Here is a 19,315-nt window from a genome sequence, read left to right as displayed (position 1 = left end):
TCTGACATCTTGCTAAATAAAACCCCTGTTCTTTTTTTACTTTAGCCTGACTGGCGTGTCACCTTTTGCGGGCGAGAACGACAAAGCCACAGCTTTAAACATCAGGAACTACAATGTGGCGTTTGAGGAGAGCATGTTTTCTGACCTCTGCAAAGAAGCAAAAGGATTTGTCATCAAGCTTTTGGTGGTGGACAGACTGTAAGCATTTTGATGCCTCTTAGTTTTGTACCATAAAAATACTGTATATGAAGCAACTGTGCTACAGTTCACAGATTAAACATGTCTGAACTGTAACTGTGTTCCAAACCTAGGAGGCCAAGTGCCATCGAGTGCCTTCGTCATCCTTGGTTCAAGGTGAGCTATCACTGGAACATCTACCATCCTGCCCACTGTGTCACTGATTCATGAGATGAATTTATATCTCTGCTAATGTTAATGGTTCCCCCACCTATTGTTTTGTCTTGCAGTCACCAACAAACAAAAGCATCAGCACAGCTATGCTAAAACAAGTTTTGGCTCGAAGGCGATGGCAGGTAACAGACAACAAAACGTTCATTTAACATCTGGAAATCAGGGTGAAATGCATACAGACACCACAGGCTGATTCCTGCTGAGGGATTGAGGCTTGTCTTTGAATAAAACACCTTTTTAAACTAGAGCAATTCATTTTATTATTATTATTATTATTATTATTGAAAGTAGTCCTTCATTTACCATGGTTTTTAAGTGCATTAAAAAAATCTAGATTTCCTTCTGGAAGATTAGGCTCAATTTAATTCATGAAAACATACTACTTATGATTAGATTTGTTTTTGAAACCACTTATAGTCATGGTGAAAAGAAAGTACACTCTGTGACATTTCTAGAGTTTCACATAAAGCATGAAATGCATACTGTGGACTGGTGTGTCTTCTACATGTTTTGCTGTGATATCAGGTTACCCAGTTTGGTGCAATCATTAAATGTCATACAGATGTTCTCTCATCTGACTATAGATACTTTGGTACAAAGAGGAGTTCACAGTTGACTCACTGATAGCAAGGTGCTGAAATCCTGTGGCTGCAAAACAAGCTACAGCAAGATCATTACCCTTGTTTTGGGGTCTTGTGCTTATGTGCCGTGTCTGGTTTTCTCCAAACATGACGCTGTGCTTTATGGCCAAACATCTCCACTTTGGTCTTATCTGTCCAAATGACATTGTTCCAGAAGTCTTGGAGTTTGTTCAGATGCAGCTTTACAAACCTAAACCATGCTGTCATGTTCTTTTGAGAGAGAAGAGGTTTTCTCCTGGCAGCCCTTCCAAAAAAGTGATACTTGTTCACTTTTTTTCTAATTGTACTCTCATTACTTTACCATTTAACATGCAACCTGAGGCTTTTAGAGTCTTGGATGTCGCTCTTCGGTTTGCAGTTAAATAAGTGGTTAAATTATTTGCACTCTCTTTTTATTCACACTTTATACAGAGTTTTGGAAACAGGGGCGTACTTAGATTAGAGACTAATCCCACAAAATCCTCTGCTAACTATTTCAGCGTTCCCTCATCAGCTATAAATCCAAAATGGTGATGCGGTCCATCCCTGAGCTCCTAGATGACTCAAGCAGCCATGTCTCCATTGCTGTGGCCCGGCATTTAAAAGAAGGCTCCCCGCCACCCTCCTCTTCGTCTGATTCAGATGCAGATGTGGATGAGCTTCCCTTTATTCCTATGCCACTGTCCATGGTTTTCTCAGGTTCCAGAGTCTCCCTCAATGAGATCCCAGGGGATGAAGATGTCACGGGACGGCACGGTTTTGTTGCAGATGGGACAAGGAAAAAGGAAAGCATCGGTGCAAATAATAGAGGAAGGGCTACTAAATGCATAAAAGATGAAGACATAACCCCAAATGAGGAGCAAACAGAAAATATTAAACGAGCTCCCTTGAAAAAAGGATCAAGTGTGGAGTCAGACGAATCCCAGACAAAAGCCAGGCGGTCTACAATGAGGAGGGGGAGTTCTGCTGATTCAGCGCTGCTTCTCCACATTGACCCAGAAGAAGAGAGTGCAGAAAAGGATTCAGAAGAAAGAAACAAGAGTTTGAAAAAGGCTGTTTCCATGGAACTACCCAATCGCAGTCCAAGCCCTGGGGCTACAAAGTTAAGCCAGGAGGATTACGCCCTAAAACTGGAACTGATGAGACAACGGCTGCTCAGGGGGGGAAACGTGGATAAAAATATGAGTGGCCTTCGAGGGCCGCTTTTTGAAACACTCGGCATTGAAGATGAGAGGCAAACAGGATCCCTTGATCGGAATTTGAGGAGATCAAGAACTGGGCCATCAACACTCGTCAGAGCGGCTTCCTCCGAGAGTCCAGGAGAAGACACGCCAAAGACCAAAGTTTTTCGCAAAAGTACCTCTTTCACTCAGGGGGATTCTGAGCCCATGCCCCTGCACCGAAGGTTTGGAGCCCCCTTAGAGATACCATCTGCGGGTAGTTCTAGCATAGTAGGGAAGAAGCTCCAGGAGGCAACCTCGATGTCTGCACTAACAGAAGACACAAAAGCGGAGTCTGCCTCAACCACAGCACAGGAAAGACCGGACCAAGAGGAAAAACATATGAGCGAACTTGGTGAGGAAGAAGGGATGAAAGAAAAAAGGACCAAGTCCCAAATAGAAGGGGCAGGCAAAGCAGAATGTGATTATGCATCTCCTTCTGTTATTACTCCTATAATAATAATAGAGGAGGATGATGATGAAGAGGAGAGGAAAGAAAACCAGGTATTACATATTAGCAAGCAGAAAGTGAAAGACAAGGAAATGTCACAGAGTAGTAAAGAAGCATCATTTGCAGGGCAGGCTCAAACATCTGACAAACCCCAATCCAAGGATCCTTCTACTATAGCCAAAACAAAGTCTGCAGATGCATCTTCATCACCGGAACATCCAGCAGTATTTGCCAAAGTAGCAACACCTGAGCGATCTCCAGGTTCTGTCTCTTCTTCATCAAGCCCAGACCTTCCTTCCATCCCTCGCCAGCTTGTTCTCAGAACAGACATCAAAGACATTGACTCAGAGGAGCTCTTTGAAGCGAGGTTTAAAAAGCGAGAATCGTCTTTGACCCGTGGCCTCAAAAAACTCACCAGAAACAAATCAGAGGAGAAATCGCCTGTATTAAGTAGAGAAGCAAATGAAGGGGCTGAAGAGATTTATAGGCCTGCACCAAGAGGGGCGCCTCTAGAAATGGTATCGTCAGGACTAAAGGAGAAATCGAAATCTGTTCAAGATTTAAGAAGAGAGGACCAAGAAACAGGCCTTGGTCTAATTGGAAGGTTTTCATTGCGGGCCAAGAGGTCACCATCCACTGAGAAGAAGGTTCAGAAATCACAAGAAGATAAGCAATCCAATGTGCAGGAAACGGCTAAAAACAAGAGAGTGTCATGGGCTGTTGGTCGCAGTAAGTCTTTGGATACAAAGGAACTGAATGGTGGAGGGACACAGAAGAATGTGGATGACAGGGAGCGAGGAAAAGCTGAGGAGTCGTCTGTATCTGCCATGAGGCGTAAGTTTGAGTCCAAAGTGGCAGGAATCTCTGCCAAACTAAGGACTCAGTCAGAGGAGAGGAACAATAAAGACACCGAGAAGGAGCTGGCTCAAAGGGATTTAAACAAGGTCACAGACTCTCCTGTCCTGGCAATGAAACAGAGGTTTGAGAACAAAGTGGCAGGAATATCCGCAAAAATACGCAGTCAATCTGAAGAGAGAAAAGGAGATTCAGAGGGAAAGCGTACACCCCTGTTTACCCGCCACCGTCACTCTCAGTCTGAGGGCCGCGGACTCAAAGGAATGGGCATCCCTGAGAATCAGCTAGCAAAACAAACTGGCGCCTCAGGGTCTAAGGAATCAGTTGAATCCACTTCTAGCATCCATTCTGAGAGTGAGAGAAGGTCACGGTGGGACAGGTGGGGTTTGACAAGGGGCAAGAAAGACAAAACGCCTTCCCAATCTGATTTGCCCTCAAGCGTCCCCAAAGAAGAGGCAAAAAGCCAACAGTTTGTCCGCTCTGCTTCAGATTTTGCTCCAGTGTTTCACATAAAATTGAAAGACCACGTCCTGCTGGAGGGGGAACCTGTCACTCTTAGCTGCCTTCCAGCTGGTAGCCCACAACCACAAATTACATGGATGAAAGGTGGCTTTACTTCCAGCAGTGATAGAATTATCAAAGTAATGTAAATAGTGCAGATAATTCGTAAATGCTTTTGTGTATTCTAGATCGGAAACCACTGGAGGTGGATGACAGAGTCAACCTAATCTCCCACCCAGATGGAAGACAGCTTCTAATGATCAGAAAGTCCACCTATAAGGACGCCGGGGTTTACGAATGTGTAGCTTCCAACCCCATAGCTACTATTACTACGTCCTGTACTCTTTCCATAGCTTGTAAGTTGCTTGTCTGTTCCATAACCTTCCATAACTATTTAAGTTTTAGCTTAATTTTTGTTTTATAGAATGGAAAAAATACAAATATTTCTCCACCCTTCCCTGCAATTGTCATGAGTGGGGACGTTAGCAATAAAGACTAAAAAAGGTTTTTTGTATCAGTCTGTTAAATATATTGATTAGAAGTTGCAGAAGTTGTAAAGTTGAACATTTTTAGGTAGTGTATGGAGATCTTACTTTTGGAGCAGTGCCTCAAGTGATCATTTTGGGAACTGCAGTTTTCCCGTACACCATTTCCAGCCCCATACTTTGCAGCAGCAACAGAACATGAACTTAGCTCTCTTCACAGAGGAAGAGCTGCTCATTTTCCTGTCAGACGTACAGTAATTTTCATAATGTGATGCATTTTACATTATTGAATTTTAATTGCACTGAGAATGGTATGAATAATAACATAACTAAAATGAACATTATTGCCAATGGATTCATTTTACAGTAGATTAACTTAATGGATTTTTTGGATTTTCTCATAATTATCACCTATTAAAAGTAAATGATACCATATTCCCTGCAGTTTTGTACATGATGATCAAAACCAACTGGGGCAGGGCATACTCTAAACTTCAATCATGCCTTTGCACAAAAGAGGCTATATTAGCAGCAGCTAATATAATATATAATATTTGTAAGCAGCCGTCTGCTTACAAATGCAACAGAAAAAATGAGACTTTTGGGGCTTCGGCGGAAAGCATATTTCTCAGATGTCAGGTGCAGTCGATTGCTTTTGAATGTTTTCCTACAGATTTGGCCGTGTAGTATTACATGCAGTATTACTTGAGACAGCTTATCTCCCTTCCATTGTCTTGCTAGTGGGCCATCGTAATAGGAAATGTTTTGTGAAAATAGAGCACCAAATTATCATGTCATGTTTGGTTTCATTTAATTGTAACTCAAACATTAAATTGAATTGTTTTATATTTTCATATAAGTCAGTGATCAGATCTATAACATAAATCTAATATAAACTAAACAACAGCCATGATGAAGATTAAACGTGGCAGAGGAAATCTGCAGTTTGTAGAAAAAGAAAGTAACAATAATCGAACATGAAAACATTTTAGCATTGAATATCAAACACAAGGGGCAGTAAAGTGCAATAAAAAAAAAAAAAAAAAAACACCCACCCCTGAGCGATGATTAATAATGGAACAGCAATAACACCAAAGATTAGCACTGTTAGCACTAGGTAGCACCTTTTACCAAGGTTTGAACACAACTGAAAGTTGCTCACATATATTTATTCAGACAAATAAGACTAAGCTCACAAACTTGTAAAACCACAAACAACTAAAAGAGCCTACTGGGATCAGACCTGTGAAATCATGTATCTTGCTATATGGAATTAAAATGATCACCAACAATGCCTTCCTAAGAGTGTAATTTTTAAGAGTAGCTGTGCTAGTTAAAAATATTTTTTCCCCACATTCAGCAAGTGATGATAGTCCTACAGTCTGGCCAAAAAAAGGCTTCTGTAGAGACAATGAGACATACTCCAAAATCCAAGTCCACTGGAAGTCATGCAATATGCCTTTAGCTGGCTAAAACCATCGATTTTTCAATATCACGTTAGGATTTTAGCATTCTATGTATATTTAGCTATTAAAAGCTAATGGTAGCTATTTATTTGCAAGCTACTATAGTTAAGGAACAAAACAATAACAATTTAGGTACTAAAATGATATATCTATAGAAATATGGTAGCTTAAAACTGATATTTGGTAAGTAAGTAAGAATATTTACTGTAAAGGCCCCAGAATATTATTCTTGCTTAAGCCTCCCATGTAGTTTCAACATTGCCCACTTTGAGTGCTTGAAAGGCTCATTTCTTTGGTTAGTTCAGTTCATCTCAGGTCATTAGTCTGTTGGTACTGCCTGCTGATATACGATTTGTAAGACTGATACCGATATTTGGTGATTTAAAAATACAGTGTATTGGTTACTATTTTTTTTTCTTTTAAACACAAATAGATTTTGCTGCGATTTCTTATGTGTAGGTATTTGTGAATCCTTACTAAGATAATTGGCAGTCCTTACAGTGTATACTTACATTACTTGTTGTTTTTCTCTTTCCTTAAATTCCAACTCTTTTTTTATCTTCATCCAATGAAGGTGTCCCCAAACGACCAGGGACTCCTGAAGTTCCTCAGACTTATAACAACACAGCCCTGGTGCTGTGGAAGCCATCTGAGACAAAATCTCCATGCAGCTACATTCTGGAAAGAAAAACAGAGGGTGAGTTATTATTCTATAGGTTTCTCTCCTTAAAAATACTTCTGATTAGAGGAGATCATTGTTCACTTTTAGGCTCTTTGATTTTGTAGTTGTTTAAAAAATAAATTCCCATTGTGTACTGTGTCATTATGGCCTTTCACATCAGGATAAAATAATTTAACTCTACTTTTTAAGTTCATAAGAGGTAACTTTTGTAAGGTTTTTAGTCCAGTGAGGAGAATTCTCCAGAGAAGATAGTTTCCAAATCTACAGACACCATTTAGATGGAGAAAGTGACTCAGTCCACGAGGGAATAGTGAGCGTACCAGAGCTGCTGTCAGAATTTTTTTTCATTATGGCCAATGAATCATCATTTGGCAGATGAAGAAGAGAGTAGATTCTGAATTTTTAACTGATCATTGATCAAAAAAAGAAAGTAATCTTTGGCAGGCAGAATTAATGTACGTTCTCACAAAACACTGTGCCGCTACCTAATTTACATTTTAATTCAGGTCTGATTCACCGTGCTTGTACAGAAAATGAGATGTAATGACAGATTATTTTTCAGGAGGCAAACTGAAGACAGGCTTCTTAGTCACAAAATCACTACTTTATGTGTTGATCAATGCTGCCATCTGGTGTTATATTAAGTAAACTACTTCTTTTTTCTTTGGTTGTTTTTCCGTTTAAAGAGGACAAAATAGAAAAATGGGAATTCATGTATTCACCTGTGTTTTCTAATAATAAACCAAGCATTTTTATACCTAGAATCATTCGTACAATATGTAAAATTAAATAAATACCAATCAAAATTCAGTATTTAGTTTCATATCACCTCACAGCAACATCTTATACTCTTTATTTCCTTTCCGTCCTGCAGGTGATTCGAACTGGTTAACTGTAGCCACTGGAATTGCCGACTGCTACTACAATGTCACAGACCTGCCACCAGGTGGCACCTTCAAGTTCCGCGTGGCCTGTGTGAACAAGGCCGGACAGGGGCCATACAGCAACTGTTGTAGCCCAGTTAGCTTGGCGCCCACAGGTATAATACTGCCTGTCAAAGAGTGAACATACATGGACAAAAAGCTGCACAGAGCTAGAAAAACAAAACTGTTCTAAAAGCATCACACCAAAGCACAAGCTATGGATTAAATCCCATCATGTGTCACAATATTAGCAAGGTCTTACAAGTGAACTGCATTCTCTCCAATAGCCAGCAGAGGGAACCCCCTTCTCTTTTTAATGACCATATTAATGACCATACTTGATGTATGACTCTTTGTTAAGGGGTTAATGGACTTAATTGCCACGTAGCTGTCCCTGAGTCTGTTTGTGCTGGAGGTTTCTTCCTGTTAAAAGGGAGTTTTTCCTTCCCACCATCACCAAGTACTTGCTCAAAGGTAGTTGTCTGATTTTGGGGGGTTCTTTTGGGGGGTCTTTACCTTGATTTTAGACCTGGTAAGTCTGTCATTGAAAAGATGCTACCCTAGGATCAATATCCGATGCTTTTTAGTCAGATCCAGTCTTTTCTATAATATCTGGTTTAAAACCAAGCAACACTTTGAGAGTCAAAATGCTAACTTGTGGCAGCTCCTTCCATTTATTACATACAGTCTATAAAAAAATCATGAAAATCCTGCATTTTCATTAACTGATAGTGCTACAGCATAGTATGAAAAGCATCCAGACCACATACATTGTCTCAAACCAAACACAAACAAATGTAAGAAAGCTATGCAACAAACAACATGTTTAAAAACTGTAGTTTGGTAAAAGCAGCTAATATACTGAGTAAATAATTGATGTATTTAACCTCCAACTATTTTCACAGTTGGAGGAGCTTCACCTACCGTTGCTGTTGTCAAGACAGCCCCAACCCCACCTACGCCCGTGATTACCTCCTCAGTGACATTCCCTTCACACAAACCAGTCCAGAATAGCGTTCCCAGATCAATGGTCTCCACCATCACCTCCACTTCCTCTACTCCAAAACATGAAGCCCTCACTGATGCATCCTCTCTTCAATCTGCATCTCCATTATCTAAAATTGTGGTGACGCCTACCCCTCTAACCTCCTTGCCTCCTGGCCCTTCAGCAAACCCTCCATTGCCATCTGCAGGTGCAACAGTGGATGACACACAAAAAATAAGCCCCAGTCTCCCTTCATCAACCACCTCCAAAGCAACCTCTCCCTTTGTCCTCCCCAAACCTCAGAGTCCAGTAAATGTGGTGACTCCTATGACACAGACTGCAGCTGTATCACCCCCACCTTCGCTCGTAACCCTGCCTTCAACCCCCACAAAACCAATCGTGGCTTCAGTACCCACATATGTCCCCATGATCACTGCTACTGCTCGTGTGGCCCCGGCTCCAGTGTCCTTTACCCCACAAGTACTACAGACCTCCAGCTTGAGTCCCATCGGTGATGGAGCCAGTACCCCCGCCCGAGGCACCCCATCGGGACACGCTACACCCTCTACTGCTCTACGACAGGGAGTTCCACAGAAACCGTACACTTTCCTAGATGAGAAAGCGAGGTGAGATAGATATTGTCCTTTTGGGGAAAAAAGACTTAAATCTTGCAAAAAAAACATCAGAGTTAGAATAACAAGAAATTCAGAAGCTGGTGAACCAAAGGGATGTTGAGACTACTGTTAAATTTATATTTGTTTGATGTTACTCTGAAAGTTACAGCTTGAAAAAAAAATATATGCACATGGTCAAGCTTTTATTTGCGTTGTGCAAAGTAATCAGGACTTATTATTGGCAGGGGTCGGTTTGGAGTCGTCCGAGAGTGCAGAGAGAATGCAACGGGTAAAATCTACATGGCAAAGATCATTCCCTACATTCAAGAGAACAAGAAGGAGATCCTGAAGGAGTACGAAATCCTGAAATCTCTTCACAATGAAAAAGTCATGGGTCTCCACGAAGCCTACATCACACCACGCTACCTGGTGCTGGTGGCAGAGTACTGCACTGGCAAAGAGCTGCTATACAGCCTTATAGACAGGTAGGATGGTGCATATGTTGACTCACACTGACACACAAACTCAGACAGACCTGCATAGCAGGAGTCTGAAAAGAAGATTCTTACTTGGAGTCATTAAGGTTGAAAAGGAGGTTGTTATTTGATTCTGCTTTAAGTTGTATGGCTGTATTCGGGGGCAGCAGAGATAAGCTAGGAGTGGAGTGGGTTGCAAAGTGGCTTGAAGATATAAAATAAATATGCCCTAAATGAGAGTGGTTGCATAAAAGCATATCAGCTGAGCTCTCAGGTGATGTAGGTTGGCAATGAATCAGTCTTTCATCAATCTCTCAACACTTTAAATTTAAATTAGCATTAATTTATTCAGGATATACTGCTCGAACTCTCCCTTCCTGATCCTATAATCACATGAGAACCTCTTTCACTGACAAAAAGGTTTCGTTACTCTGAAGACGATGTGGTGGGTTACCTGGTCCAGATTCTCCAGGGGGTCGAGTACCTCCACAACCATCGCATCCTCCACCTGGACCTTAAGCCTGACAACATCATGGTGACCAACCTCAACGCCATCAAGATTGTGGACTTTGGGAGCGCGCAGACCTTCAACCCCCTCAGCCTCAAGCAGCAGGAATCAGGACCAGGAACGCTGGAGTACATGGGTAAGGATTAAGAGATGCAGGCTCTACATGCTTAATATTTTCGATGGAAGGATTTTTCTATTAAAGCTGAAAATCTTTTGCTTTTCTAAATTTTCATCCTGTGATAAATGTGATCCAAGCTCCTGAGATGGTGAAAGGCGAAGTGGTTGGTCCTCCTGCAGATATTTGGACTGTTGGCATTGTCACCTACATTATGTAAGTTTGGCTTTAAGGGTAAAGGTAATTAGTGGCACGAAGTAAAAACAAGAGTGAATAGGATGAATTGTATTTGAATTCAGTCAAACCAATACGATGTTTTGCATATTTACATTTTGGAATAAGCAACCTGTCTGTTTATTTTTTCCGTGTCTCTTCAACCAGGCTTAGTGGTCACCTCCCCTTTGAAGATAAGAACCCTCAACATGTTGAATCCAAAATCCTGATGGCCACCTTTGACCCAACGAAACTGTACCCAAATGTGTCTCAAAGTGCCTCTGCATTTCTCAAGAAGATGTTGAGCAGTTACCCATGGTGATTATCATTTTAAAAAAGTTGATTAAAAGTTGTTTTTTTTTAACAAGAACAATATCAAATGCTACCTGATATGTTTTTTAGGGCCCGCCTGACTACAAAAGATTGCTTCACGCATGCCTGGCTGCAGGACTCCTACCTGATGAAGCTCAGGAGACAGACTCTCACCTTCGCCTCCACCCGACTTAAAGAGTTCCTGGTGGAACAACAAAGCCGTCGCACAGAGGAAGCCACCAAGCACAAAGTGCTGTTGCGGACCTACCAGAGCTCCCCTCAGTCCCCGGCATCTGGGACTTCTCCGCATGTTCCCAGCCCAAAGTGAGGTGACAGTAAGGAAGCCACACTGAAATAAAAAATCGGAGCTCGTTGCATCTTAATACATCCTCCGTGAACCACCGCTGTAACCGAGGCAGACAGCCTCGATTCAACAACAGAGGGATTCTTACGTCAAAGACAATCCCAGTGAAGGAGAAGCCGACCGCTGTGATGTGAATCCACGACGTGCAAACTGTTAATTCACAGGAAGGACACGGGATTTCTTTTCTTTGATTGCACTGTTTCTCAGTCACATTGTGGTTTCCGAAATTGCACATCGATATTCAGTTTAGCCTCGGTCTCCACTCTGCACGATCAGCCTGGAACATGTGTACCATGAATACTTTTACCTTGTTTATGCCACTAAGTTTAGTAGTAGTAAACAACTCATGTGAATGTACCATGATTTAAGCTGCTATCTTATGTATTTTTTGCATTTAGCCACACATTTTAAAACCCAACCAAAAAGATGTTTTGGGTTTGGTTTTCTTTCTTTCTTTTTTTTTGTCATTTGGAAATTGTTTACTTTTTTCCATGTTAATTTATTTGCATGTGCGTATGTGTGAGTGTGCGCGCGCCTGTGTGAGTGTGTGCATGAGCATTTTTGACTCACTTTTTTTGAAACTAGCATCATGGCAACAAAAAAAAAGGAAAAACTAAAAATAAGGGGTGTCTTTGTGGTTTGTGTCATATAGTAAACATGAATTGATTTAGGGTGAGTTAGGAATATCTAGTAAAATTTCTTGTTCTGTGGTTAAAACTTAACTTTTAACTGTAATACAGCGATGAAAAAAGGTCCTTAATGTAGATAACATTTTATTCTGAAAAGTCACACACTGATAAATTACTGTGGTTTCAGTATTATCCAACGGCTGATCAGGTTACCTCATTCCTAATCAGCCTGTCACCAGTGCCTAAATCTGATCGACATCCAAAATGTTTAACTTGTATATGTGTCTCCACTGGTTCTAATCCACGTTTGATCAAAGTAAATATTTGATCACAATATCTGGACTTTATAGCCAAACGCACATGCATAGAGATTCTTACATGCAGAGGTTTATATATGCATACATACACACAGTACATGCCGTCCTTGTAATAATAGACCGTCTTGTGTATTGCTCTATCACAGTGTTCCTTTTTTGTATGAATTTGGATGGTTGAAGATTTGTAAATGTACCAATTTGCGGTGTTTATATGTGGAAAAAGTTGAAAATGTTTTTATGAGATGGTATGTAATAAACTATTGATACAATTGGGAATATTAACTTTTTTCTTGTATGAGTAGGATGCTGTTTTAGGTTCACACTTACACTTTGTTTTTTTTGTTTTTTTAATTTATACAGATAATGGGCCTGTAAAACTATGCAAACGATTCACCTCTTGTTGATGATCCCCTGGGGAGTGCAGTCGAGCACAGCAAATATGACTGAACCCATGAGTTCAAACTTTTAAGTGTTCATTTCCTTAACGTGTTTTCCTGCAATTGAAAGAACAATGCCAGTTTTACATGGGTGGCAAGAAAAAAGGAAGTGTTAGTGGCTATTTTATTATGCCATAATTGGGGAAAAAAAAAAAAAAAAAAAAAAAGACAACATATGCATTCCTAAAATGATTTTTTTTTTTTATGCTAACAGAAAAGTATCAGTCTGCAGAGCTACATAGTTTTTATGTCATTTTTAAAATACAATATTAGGGATATTTCCCTGCAAGATTAAAAATGCACAAAATATGTATTGAAATACAAACATAACACTTTAAACTAATTTAACTAGATTAACAGTAAGAACTTTTATTTTATGTGGGTCTTGAAATACAATGGGTTTTGACATCCCTTGCCCAAGTAAGTGTTTTAAAGGTAGAGTGTGTAAAATCTCACCACTAGATGTCAGTAGACTGCAGTTTGAAGTCAACTGAATTCTGTTTTCTTTCCCCTACCAATTCACATACATAATCCAAGCTGTGGTGGTCACTGTAGGACAAATGTGTTTTAGTCGGCCGAGAGAGATCAGACAACGTTAAATCCAGACGGTACCCCAGAACAGCCATGGGTGGCTGGTGTGTTTCTACTGTTTGTGTAAAAAAAAGAAAATTCTGTACACACTATATTTTAACATATTTGAATAACATCAACACTTAGTAATAAAGATAATAAAAAATATATGTCAATTAAATATTTTGCAGTATGTTATGTTTTTATCTCCAAGTCACCTCAGAAACCCTAGCTCAGGGGTGTCCAACTCCAGGCTTCAAGGGCCGGTGTCCTGCAGGCTTTAGATGTGTCCTTGATCCATCACAGCTGGTTTAAATGGCTAAATTACTTCCCCAACATGCCTTGAAGTTCTCCCGAGGCCTGGTAATGAACTAATCATTTGATTCAGGTGTGTTGACCCCGGGTGGCTATCTAAAACCTGTAGGACACTGGCCCTTGAGGCCTGGATTTGGATGCCCCACTCATCTAGCAAAGTGACTAATGCCAAATTCACTCTGGAGTTTCTTTCTGTCAGCCGGCTGTTTAGCATAGCTGTTAAGTGCACCTGAACTACAATCAGTTGATTTCAGTTCGTGTGTGAGAGGAGGGAAATGCTTGAGTGGTCTATAACTTTTTAGGAGTGGAGCTATGAATCTTACTTTTATTTCTATTGCACAAAAGGACAAGAGCAAAAGTGGCAAGTAATTATATAAGGTAAGGTAAGAAAATAAACAAGTAATATATCCTCCTGAGAACCAGCCTATTCGTTTATGTCCTCTGTAATGGACATTTGTTTTTGGTCTCTATGTTCTGACTTATTTGAGCTACCCTACTTAGTCCCGATGTACTAAATAGGACATCCTGGGCTTACCATTGATATCTCATGTGTTTAGGTGGCCTCTATTACCTTCAAAGAGGGAGGGAATCACAAAAAAAGTTCAATGGGAAGATTCTTTTCCTCGGTTCTCAGGAAGGTATAACATGTTACTTTGAGTAATACCCTAACACTGTTTATGAGTACAATATTCTTTTATTTCTTTTTACTAAACTCAAAATATGATTGATTATTACTTTAAGTTTATTTCTACTGGTGAAAAAAGAAGAGGGGAATAAAAAAATAATTTCTCAAAATGTAAATTGGTCAAACAGAATAGTTTTATTAATTTAATTTTGCAAGACCAAACTGTACATATGTAGTCAAACGTACTTCTCTTCGCGGAATCGGAGAAAACGGAGACGACACTTGCGCGACACTCCCTGTCTATAGGCAGTTTCAAGGGGACCCAAATTGGGCGTTTCTTCTGTTGTTGCTACTTCCAAAAAGGAGAGAAAAAAAAAAGAGTGAGGGGAAAAAAAACAGAAGGGGGGGAAAAAAGTTTTGCTCTTGATTGTGCAAGTTCTTTACAAACAGCGGTCATTACACGACGAAGCTACACCCACACAGCATACACGCAAATCTGCCGGCGGCTAGTGCGGCATTTAAGGTGTTACAAAGTATCTGAAGACACTTTGGTAAAAGTTTGAGTCAACTCTGCAGGCTTTAAAAAAAAATATTAAAAGATTAAATATTTAATTGTTATAGCCGAATTATAAAGTGCTTTGTAGGCGACATGTTTAAGGTCGTTAGCCGTGCAAAGGGAGCAGGGGCAGTGTCTAATAATAGTGTTTGTCTAAAGTCCGCAGTAGCTAGCTGCTAGCTTAGCTAACTTCTGAGTAACTTTGTTTCGGGCCACTGTAAGGGACCGTCGTCAAAGGGACAGAGGCCGGCAAGGGGAGCGCTGCACAGAGCCGTGCCCTTACTGCGCCACTTTAAGTGAAATGGGAAGCCTTGAAACCTCCATGTTTGTATCTTGAAATTGCGAGCGGAGTTGAGCACCATATTGAATCAAAGTTGCCAACTCCTAGACAAACCTCTTAAAACTTCCACACGTCAAACTTTAGCGCGTATCCGAGCGGACACACGGATCCGAAGAGTAATGGGCGCGCTGTAGGTGACTTGTTGCGATGTTTCCCGGGGCGTTTCAGCGTTGTTTTCGCTCACGTTAAGTTGGGTTAATGCAGCACCGAGTCGGCGGACTATCTCTATCTTTAAAGTGTGAAGTTGGCACTCTGGACCAGACCTGGATGTGATGGACAATCCGTCCTCTGTAATCACTCAAGTGAGCCGGGATGAAGAGGGAAATAAAGCCGCGGGAGAGAGGGGTAAGTGGCTTTATTTATTTATTTTTAGAGATATATATTTTTTTTAATAGCCCTGTGCAGTCAGGGGGGAAAAAAGGGAAAAAAAAAAAAGTTTTGCAACTCCTGAACTCGGAGCCTACGCAGTAAGCTGCTTACGAGCAGCAGCACAGATAAAGCCAGTGTTAGGAAAGTGGACAGAAAACAAGTTAGAGCAATGAAGACCGCGCTGTTGTGTGTACATTACTTTTCATCAGAGGCCAAAGGGCCGCAGCCATAAAGGAAATGACGTACAGCTGGTTGATTGAGACATCTGTAATAGTAGTCGGATTAAAAGCCTTTCCAGGTCCACCTTAAATCCCGGTTTCCTTGGAGTGATATCATGTCAGATAAATAACTTTTTCCTTTTTTTTTTTTTTTTTTTTTTCTTTGGCAACACCACAAACGGCCGCTTTCTGCAGCTTTACCAGTTCGGTATCACTCACATGAAAGAGTGCCTCTGCCGCGCGCGCGCGCACACACACACACACACACACACACACACACACACACACACACACACACACAGGTCACCGCTGTAAACTCAAGCTTAGTAAATAATCAGGTGACCTGTCAGTCATCAGCCAAACAATGCTGAGTGGAAGCTAAGAGTTTACTCAAACAAGATGCGGACGGACAGACGCGCACAGAGGCAGTAGTGCCTATTTTGGCTTTAAAAGTGGAAGATCACATCTTGTAGTCTGGTGTGTTACACAACCTTTTCCCTCCATACTCGGTGTTTACTCGATGTGAAGCACGGCTGCTATATGAGACAGCGTGTTTGCTCTAATCTACCTAAAGAGATTCCCACAAAACATCTATAGTTTGCAAAGCCCCATCAAATCATACTGAAACTTTTAGTTTCTCTTTCATTGTAAGATCAGGTTTATGCAGTCTTTGCACTTGTTTTTTCTTTTCTGGTGCTCGCTGAATTAAGGTATATCATTTCACTGGTCTTAGCACAGCAGCGACTGAAAATATGGGCTGAGTGATTGTAAAGATCCTCCATCAGCCTTCTGTCTTACAGTAAGTCAGCGTTTCTCAACTTTGTGGAGTCAGGTCTGCCCCAGATGTTAATCAGTATGCTGACGGAGTAAATGGAGTTCAGTAAGACTCGTATACAGAAGCATCTTTTTAAAACATTACATGCTAACCAGTGCATTGGGTATTTATTGCCAAAAAATAGGATCAGAAGTCAAGAGCTGGTGGTAATACGACTATTACTATAACCAGCACAATGTGATAGCTCCATGTTGGTGTTGTTCCTACATCATAATAGGAACTTCGGTCCAGGATCAACATTGCAGCTGACTAGTGATATTCTCCAAGCAGTTCAGTTAGCATTAACCAGGATGTTGGCTAATGTTCTTTAAACCACAGGTGTCAAACATAAGGGCCGCAGCCCAGAATTGCCCCAACAAAGACTCCAGTCTGACCCACTGGACAAGGTTTAGAAAATTTGGAGGACATAAATTTTAGACTTGGCTTACTATTGATAAAGACCTTCACATCACACCAATATCAAATAATGGAAAACTCCTGTTTGGGTTTTTTTTTTTTTTTTTTTTTTTCAAAAACAAAATAAAATCTATTGTGGAAATGATTTCATATTTTTTAACACTGAGATGAAATTTTGAAATGACACCTTTGTTTTTGTTTTTTTTTTGTTTTTTTTCTCTCTCCCTCTTATTAAAATATATATGCAGTTAAACTTTATGCTGACAGAAAAGATTTTAGTGGTCTGACCCACATAAGATCTAAGTATTTTGTACATGGGAACATCAAACTCATTTTACTTAATGTGCTATTTCAAACTGTCTCCAGCAAACCGGGGACTTTTACAGTTAAACAGATGCACTAAATCCAAACAAGGTCTGACATTAGGGTCAGAAATGAAACAGGATAAAAGTACAATTCGAGTTGGTGCTTTAAAAAAAAAAAGGAGAGAAAAAAAGGGAACCATAACACACATGATTAAAATTCAATAGGTGATGATAGAAGTACAATTAAAGACTGCAGCTGGTGACGGTCGTTGTGCCAGTTCTCCTGCTGCGGCCTGTAGGCGTGGAGGCCCTCCAGCTCACCGCTAACCTACAAGCAGAAGAGCTGCTTTCACCAGTTGCAGTTCAGGATGGTGGAACTGGGTCTGAAGTTTTTGACTGATCACATGTAACACTGTCCTCTCAGGCGTCTAAAATAAAGAATGCTTGGAGTGTAGCTGCTCAGGTGTAGCAGTGGCCCACCTGAGTAAAGTATGGCAGAGAGATGGACTTGAGAGTGTTTAGAGAAACTAGTGTCACCATCTGCGTGACAAATACATGAAGTAGAAGAGAAATAATGGGTGGATGTTCTTTCACTTTTCTCTCCATTGATCTACAAATAAGCTAGCAAAGTACAGTTTTCTACTCCGCCAGTTTAATAATGACATCTAATTATGACAGTATTGCTTCTATGAATAGTTCTCAGAAGGCAATCGCTTTTGTTTGTTTGTTTTTCCCTTAATTGTAAGTCAACTGGGAAGCCAAAACGACAACGATAAAGCAAACTGCAGGGTTTGGCTTCTTTCATCCATCCTCTGGCTTTAATATCGTGTTTTTTAACTTGAAGTTTACATTGTTTAGTCTGCCTCTGTGAACCCACAGAGCCGTTTTAATTTGTCTCTCTTTTTATTGGAGACTTTTATAGTCGCATCAAAGTGCGGCAGCTGTTTCAAAGGCTTTTGCACTTTCTTCTGCATTGAGACGAATCCCTGTAAATAGCTTGTTATCACTCAAGGCTAATTTGAGATGTATTGTCAGCTCAGTGAATTCCATTATCAAGCACACGGGTCACGCCCTCGTGCCTTATCAAAACTGTAATGTTAAAGATATTTGGAGGGAGTAAGCCAATCAGGAAAGCCTGGTCACTCACTGCTCAATGTACATTGTCTGACTAAAGTCCGTTTTTAGCTAAACGGTCAATAACAGGGGTGGAAGTGTCGGTTGCAGGAAGTCTTTGAAACGCCAGGCTTAAAATAGATTCAGATAAAGATCAGATAAGGTGGAGCATCTTATCGTGAGTCTGTGGACTGAGGATTAATTCACAGAAAGTCATGTCATGATGGGAGCTATTTTATTTTTGGTAGGGTGTGGCACACGGTGTAACATGTTCAGTGGCCTAATTCAGAGTGCTAAGTCTAATCTTACATTTTTCACAGTCTGATAAGCTGGAACTCAGTTTTGTTTTAGTTTTACTTACCTCAGCAGTGTGACGGCAAACGGATGAGCCATGATTACCTGATGTTTGGAGATGATAGGCTGGTAAAGCAATAATTAGAGTAAATTCTGCTTGTTGCATTCCTCATAACTTGTTTATTAGATTGTTTTCTGCATTAATAAAGTCTTTATATTAGAAGTAGCTTTGAATGTGTTTTAGCCCCAAGCTAATGTTTAATGCTGTTTTTTGCAGTGCGGTACTCAGACGGTTCTTTTGTGTTTGAAGTTGCGTTGTTAACACTGTGCTGAAAACCACAACTTAAACACTGAAAAATAAGATGCCTTTAAAATGAAACTTCTGACAGTGTCGGCTGTTCAGTTAGAAGCGAGTTAATAAAACTTGTGTTAATCAACCCAATATCACACCGTTATGTTGTAATGGTAAAAGAGTCTGACTGGATACTAATATTTTACGATTTGAAACTCTGATATCAACCAACATTTTTTTTTTTTTTTTTTTTTTTGAGGCATAAGGGACATAGACAGATTTCCCTAATATTTATGTGTAACTATTTATAAGCCCTTATTAAGATACAACAGTGTATTTTAAAAATACACTTGGTTTATTGTCACAACAATGAACAAACTGCTCATTTACGCACTGCTTGTCGTTTGTGGCATTCGGAACGCGCGTGTTCCCAACAGGGAAGTTGCAGAGCGGCCTCCGGTAGACGACTATGCAACATCAACAATCATAACATGGTGACGGCG

The 19,315-nt window shown here is 40.4% G+C and overlaps 2 protein-coding genes across 8 annotated transcripts in view; both read left to right on the top strand.

Annotated features, from left to right (window-relative positions):
• The window catches only part of LOC116312251 (striated muscle preferentially expressed protein kinase-like), a 41,103-nt gene extending 28,686 nt beyond the window's left edge, over positions 1–12,417 (top strand). For all 5 annotated transcript variants that reach the window (XM_031729626.2, XM_031729627.2, XM_031729625.2 and 2 more), the window contains 13 exons: positions 46–198; positions 312–354; positions 468–533; positions 1,532–4,163; positions 4,247–4,414; positions 6,584–6,706; positions 7,566–7,730; positions 8,520–9,225; positions 9,459–9,698; positions 10,110–10,333; positions 10,453–10,528; positions 10,694–10,843; positions 10,928–12,417. In XM_031729626.2, coding sequence (XP_031585486.2) covers positions 46–198; positions 312–354; positions 468–533; positions 1,532–4,163; positions 4,247–4,414; positions 6,584–6,706; positions 7,566–7,730; positions 8,520–9,225; positions 9,459–9,698; positions 10,110–10,333; positions 10,453–10,528; positions 10,694–10,843; positions 10,928–11,165 — 4,984 coding nt within the window. In that variant the 3' untranslated portion in view covers positions 11,166–12,417. The remainder of the gene's footprint in view (positions 1–45; positions 199–311; positions 355–467; positions 534–1,531; positions 4,164–4,246; positions 4,415–6,583; positions 6,707–7,565; positions 7,731–8,519; positions 9,226–9,458; positions 9,699–10,109; positions 10,334–10,452; positions 10,529–10,693; positions 10,844–10,927) is intronic.
• A 1,185-nt stretch (positions 12,418–13,602) lies between these two features.
• The window catches only part of ctdsp1 (CTD (carboxy-terminal domain, RNA polymerase II, polypeptide A) small phosphatase 1), a 20,173-nt gene continuing 14,460 nt past the window's right edge, over positions 13,603–19,315 (top strand). Inside the window, exons 1-3 of one of the 3 annotated variants that reach the window (XM_039606680.1) lie at positions 13,603–13,847; positions 14,027–14,107; positions 15,228–15,335. In XM_039606680.1, coding sequence (XP_039462614.1) covers positions 15,263–15,335 — 73 coding nt within the window. In that variant the 5' untranslated portion in view covers positions 13,603–13,847; positions 14,027–14,107; positions 15,228–15,262. Of the gene's footprint in view, positions 13,848–14,026; positions 14,108–14,364; positions 15,336–19,315 lie in introns of those variants that run through there. The other 2 variants (XM_031729624.2, XM_031729623.2) reach the window with 2 other exon arrangements.

Source organism: Oreochromis aureus, linkage group 23 (assembly GCF_013358895.1).
Source record: "Oreochromis aureus strain Israel breed Guangdong linkage group 23, ZZ_aureus, whole genome shotgun sequence".
Lineage (NCBI taxonomy): Eukaryota > Metazoa > Chordata > Actinopteri > Cichliformes > Cichlidae > Oreochromis > Oreochromis aureus.
The sequence above is the reverse complement of the archived record's forward strand: the minus strand, read 5'-3'. Positions and strand labels throughout refer to the sequence as shown.